This window comes from Halyomorpha halys, unplaced genomic scaffold, assembly GCF_000696795.3.
Source record: "Halyomorpha halys isolate HHAL.00 unplaced genomic scaffold, Hhal_1.1 Scaffold118.1, whole genome shotgun sequence".
Taxonomy (NCBI): Eukaryota; Metazoa; Arthropoda; class Insecta; order Hemiptera; family Pentatomidae; genus Halyomorpha; species Halyomorpha halys.
Genome location: NW_027106719.1, coordinates 322,884 through 329,100, shown reverse-complemented (window position 1 = coordinate 329,100; position 6,217 = coordinate 322,884). Strand labels below are relative to the sequence as shown.

At 26.5% G+C, this 6,217-nt stretch overlaps 1 protein-coding gene across 1 annotated transcript in view; it reads left to right on the top strand.

Moving 5' to 3' along the window:
* LOC106678004 (parathyroid hormone 2 receptor) overlaps nt 1–6,215 on the top strand; it is a gene marked incomplete at its 3' end in the record, with an annotated part of 310,108 nt that extends 303,893 nt beyond the window's left edge. Inside the window, 5 exon segments of the mRNA XM_067045048.1 lie at nt 538–665; nt 1,143–1,234; nt 2,171–2,309; nt 3,644–3,806; nt 6,148–6,215. Of these exon segments, the coding sequence (XP_066901149.1) occupies nt 538–665; nt 1,143–1,234; nt 2,171–2,309; nt 3,644–3,806; nt 6,148–6,215 (590 nt within the window).
* Nucleotides 6,216–6,217: the final 2 nt, after the last annotated feature.

Sequence of the window (6,217 nt, the reverse complement as noted above, 5' to 3'; positions counted from 1 at the left end):
CTGTATGATATGAAATAAACTATTATAGTTTAATAAGGAAGAAATTGTGTCATTCACTAAATCCATTTAAAAATTTCTAATACTATACATCAAAACAGATGTAGTTTTGCAAGTAACAATTTTATAGTTTCATAAAATTGTTTGTAATCAATTCTCTAGTTAATTATAATTAACTTTTAATGAGATACAATGATTTTGGTTCTTTTAATTTAAAGATAGGAAGAAAGAAATGATTTGAAATATCTTATATAATGGTATTAATTTGTTTATTCTTGAGACTTTATTTTAAAGTTCTTAGCTCTGTTTTCCCAGGAATACTGTCAGCTAAAACATGAGCCAATAGAATTAGTTTGGATAAACACCCAATATAACAAAATTGAAATTTGCAAAAGATTCAAAACTCCAAATAAATTATTTATAATTTAACATAAATCAATACTAATATATATTAGATAAAAAATTAATTTTCAAATTGTAATAAAAAATAAAATTATTAAAATATGTCCACTATGAAAAAAATAAATATCTTTCTAGGTTTGCCATTACTATGTGTTATACCATGGGTGATAGTAAGAGCAACACTTGATGATCGTCTTTGCTGGACTGCTTATGCAAACCATAATTACTTTTTACTTATCAGAATTCCCATCACTATTTCCATTCTGGTAAGTATACCTTTCAGAAATTTTAGCACTTTGATTTATATGTTTATAAATATTGTTTAGGTGATGTTAGATATTAGTAGTGTTCATTTTTGATGCAAGATTAGTAAGTCAAGTAAATTGAAAATTAGATGATTCAGAAGTTAAAACTAGATTTAGCGTTAACACATTTTCAGAATCATGAAGAGCGACCAATGTTAATATGTGAACCCCTTCTAAAAATGAAAGTTTTGACATTAACTATTAACTATTAGTATTCGGTGATACTAAAACATAAGTAAAAAATTTGCTTTTTATACTTTCATTTTTTAATAATTATATGTAATGTACTCAATTTACCTAAACTTTACTTATATCCCTCTCATTATAATGAGCTCAGTTATTGATTATTTTTATTTTTTATTGAAAATATGCATTTTATTTAGCAATATTTCATGATGACAGAAAGTATTTTTATCAATGCCTTTTTCTTATTTTCAGTTGAACTTTGGACTTTTTCTTAATATTGTCAGAGTTCTTCTACTAAAACTTACTGCTTCAATATCTGAAGAAAAAAGACGTTTCAGGTACAGGTGAGATTTATTATCTACAGTTAGAAATAAAAATTATTCCAAACATAAAAAAAAGAATCATTAGGTCACAATCTAAATGTAATTATTTTTTGTTTTCAATTATCTAATCATATATTTCATATTCTTTTTCTCATTGAATGCGCTTTTTACGGGATAACTTTTAGGTTGTGTTTTTACCCAGGACATCTACTAGAAGTTATTTTATAGTTTTAACAGTTATTTTTTATCTTACAATATTTCACAATATATATGAATTTCATCATAGCTTCATAAATATGGTGTGTAGAAAAAATATATGATAACTCATACTGGATAGTCAATGTGTTAAGAAAAGAAAAGGATAAAATAAAACAGTTATCATTCAATAAAAAAAAAAATGGAAATTTGAATTTTTTTATATTCAATCTCATCTTTGGTTATTATAATAATGCTGATAGTTGATGTTAAGTATTCAAATAGCATGTTTTTTTATTTAATGGGAATTGGTGCTAAGTATGTCTCCACTAACTTTATGATAAATACGATTAAAGGTTCTATCTTTTATAAAAATTATAACTTTTCAATTAATTTTCTTTAAAAAAAAGAATCTTTAATTATATTTTTCATAAAGTTAGAGGAAATATATTTAGCACTGTGAAGAAAGTCATAAATATATTAATAGTAATGGATAATACAATATTAATTGGATAATATTGTAGAAATGAATAATTTGATACATTGGGATATTAATTACAAGCACTTCTTAAAAATTATATATTATAGTCATGCTTAGAAAAATAAAAAGAGAGACATTCTTGTATCATCTTATTGCTGTTTTTGTTGTGATACAGCTGTTTTTCATTTATTTTATAATAAAGATAACATTGTTACAATCTAAGATTGTATCCATTGAATGAGTTGTAAATTTTGACATGATAGCAAATTATTTGATTTTAGGAGATGGGCAAAATCTACACTCGTCCTTATGCCCTTATTCGGTGTTCATTATGCTATATTTCTTGGAATGCAATATGGATTTGATGAATGGGTGGAACTTATTTGGCTTCTGTGTGATACAACTTTTTCAAGTTTTCAGGTGAAGCTTTTCACTCCTTTATTAACGAAGTAACTTCACTAATTTTTTATTGTACAATAGCTTGTAGTCTCATCAGTGTGACTACTTTATTACAGTAAAACCTAAATAAAATATTTATTTCTAATTTATACATTAAATTTGAAACTCTTTAGTCTACTTCCTGTAAATTTAAATTAGTTACATCTTGTGTTTTTGGAAAATTTTGTGTGCTGTAAATTTTAAAGTATGATATTAAGTACTACAATCTCTTTGATGTGCTTAATTTCCTAATTACTTCCAATCTCAACTATTATCCGATCATTTTAGCATATGAACAGACCTTTGTCATATTATTCAACTAAAATAACTTATGTTTAATCAAATAATTAAATTGATGAATATGATTAATTTGACTTGTGTGAGTTACCTTCATTATTGTATTCTATTTTATACATCACTTCATGAAATGTAGAAAGCTGTTCTCCAGGAATTTCTTTGATGCACCTAATTTACTAATTACTGCCAATTTCAACAAATATGTGGTCATTTTAACAAATTAACATAAATGTCTTATTATTCAACTATAATAAGTTTTGAAATAACGTTTGGACCAGAAAAACCCTCCAATACATTTCAAACAAAACCAGACTTTTCTATGAAGGAAATAATCTGTAGTTGGACTCATTGCAGTAAATGAGATTGATTTTTGAAATATTTTTTGTTGTGATATGTTCATTCACTATTTTATCGTTTATACAAAAAATGCCTGTTAAAAACATTGTTTTGTTGTTTCCAAAGAGCTCAAATGTAAAAAAAAAAATTAATTCAAATAATAAAATAAATTTTTTTTTGAAGAATGCTGATTTTTTAATCTTAATCCATTCAAATCAATAACTCATTAAAAAAAAAAAAAAGTGATATACCCGGTTATTTCCTCTGACTTTTCATTACTGATAGAAATAAAAGATTTTTTCAAACCTCAACGACAAATTTTGCCACTTTCAAGAGGAAAAATTAAAGTTCTATATAAAAAGTTGTTTCATGTTAAAAAGGCAGAATTCAAGCTAATATGAATTTTTTTATTGGGAACAAGGATAGGATGCAAGTAGAAATTTAACAATAAACTAACCCTGATACAAAAGAGGTGAAAGAAAACATCTTTCAAATGCTAAACCAACTGAAGAAAACTAAAATATACAGCATGATTTTATTAGGATTATTACTTGGAGAATTTTCTCATATATTATAGTATTCATTTTTTAATTTGTCCAATTTTAAAATTGATGAATTAATAATTGCCTGTTTGCATTAATCTAATTTAAAACAGACTAAAAATGTTTCTGTTTTTTTTGCAGGGATTTTTTGTGGCAGTCCTTTACTGCTTTTTAAATGGAGAAGTCCAGGCAGAAGTTTTAAAAAGAGGCAGAAATCAACAGCAAGCATATAGCATGAGTGAAAAATCATCAATGCCAATAATGGGAATGTTTCGAAATAAGAAAAATAGAAAAAGAGGGGGAAGTAAGTGTTTCCTTTTTTGAGGATAGCTCTCCTAGTAAATGCTTTAAAAATCCAACATTAAATAGAAACCAATTTAGTTACTGTTTAATGTAGTAAGCTTTGTGATAGTTTCATGTATTATTAAATTTTCTCCAGGGACCTGAAATCGCTATTCATATCTTAAAGAAGGTCCAGGAATAAACTCAGGTAAGTCTTTTTTTTCGAGATTGAAATAACTTATACTCTAACAAATAACATTTATTAACAATTTTCTTTAAAACTGACATTTAATATATTTTTTAATATTTCAAATGCACGACTGAAAAAAAAACAAACTTCTTATTATTATTAATAAATTTAACCGATTTTATTCCTGGAACCTAAATAACTAACATTATTACATTGGAAAAACAAATTTAATAATTAAATATTTCATAAAAGGGATAAAATTTATAAATCATTCATCGGTATGATCTGTAATTGTCCAGGGAAATATTCACTTGAAGAAAACCAGAAACAGCATGAACCACTATCAAGTTCTAACCTAAAATAACATACATTCAGCATGTGAATTATATTGTTTAAAATAAAAAGTTTTTAAAAAATGATGTTTAATAATTTTTTTTATAGTTATACCACATCATCATTATAGCATTATCAGTCAGTAATATCTGTTTCTAATAATTGTTTTTGATTCTATGTTGTCTATTAATTTTATAATTACATTGTTGAACAATATATAAATTTGCTTCCTATATGTATTATACTTTTTTGTTATATATTGCATGAAAATTATGTTAGCAATAGATTTTAGAACTTATCAACCTGCTGAAATAAAAGTCTGGGCTGTCTCATTAACCTCTATTTCAATATTAAATATTGTATAATATAATCCCGATAGTGGTAGAAAGTATATCCATGCTATATACCACGATGTGATGCAACAGAGGTTTGCTTATTATGAGATGATTAGTTCTGAGACATGATAAACACTCTAAGGATAATGGAATATAAGAATACAGTGGTTCTGGTCAGGAACATTGAAATTAAGGTTTTGAGGATTAAAATGGCTGACATTGTACACTTTAGGTTTAAATCAATTACCAATTAAGTGACAACCAAATTCGAATCATTGTGTATGAGTTTACATATTCAATATGTTGGCCATGATTATTGGCCTTCTGAGGGCGAATTACACTCAAAGGAGTGATTTCTCTATACCTCTTATTCAGGAATTACGTGTGATTTTTGTACTTCATTTGCATTGTTAATAGCAATATGTTTGAAGAAAATACTATATCTTCTTTAAAGATAAATAGATTTTAGTTCATTAATCTGAATCCAGGAAAAAAAAACATTTTATATTCCAACATGTATTTAAACTTCATTGAGAGTGCCAATAAAAATATTAATATAAAACCAATATTAATAGACAAATTTACCACAATTTAACAGGAAGTAGATTATTGTTCTAGACAATACACTGATTGTCAATTTTTACTTTGATTGCTATGAATACACACACACACACACACACACACACACACACACACACACACACACACACACACACATATGCTTAGCAGTGTTGGAAATTACCTCCTTCCCCCCTAGGTAAGTAAACTTATTGGCCTACTGAGGGTGAATCACACTCAAAGGAGTGAAGCCTCTATACCTCTTATCTAGGAATTACGTTGTGGTTTTTCTTGACAATAAGTATTAATGATAAACAACTCTCATTCCCTGAAATTTTAATATGTAATAAAGAGCACAATTAAGTTTCATATACAGATAATGAATGCTTCAACAATTATTTTCATCATAATAGGAGGGAACACTATTGTCAAAAATACCTACTGTTCTGTTTCCTAAAACAATTGGTTGGGAGTTCATAATTTATTGATATTAACATGCTGAATGATTAAATATGATTCAAAAGTATTACAAATGTACCAAGAACTGATTAACGATTATAAAACTCTTTTAATAAACTATGCATTCATTGTTTCGTTTTAGAATAATATTACTGACAAGCTGACGAGTTTATCAGGTAGATATGTTGAATAAACCCATTTCAAACCCTGGCTGCCTCATTTAATTTTTCTTACTAGCCAAAACCAGTGTGGTTAATCAAAATAGAATAAATTCTGGTTCAAAAGATGCTGATTGGGTTCACTCACAGAATGAGTACTTTACATAGCTGCTATAAATTAAAGGATTGGAACTCTTTTATCCCCTTAAATTACTAAGATTATAATTTCAATAAACTGTTATAATCAATACTGATGTCTCTTTCCTTGCTGATAGCAAATATCATCCAACATAATTTTTTTTAACGATAATTTTTCTCGATTACTTCTAGGCACTATTGAAAGTTGTATGACCAGTTTCATATCAAGTGTTACTACTGATCCACAAAGACGAATGACTTT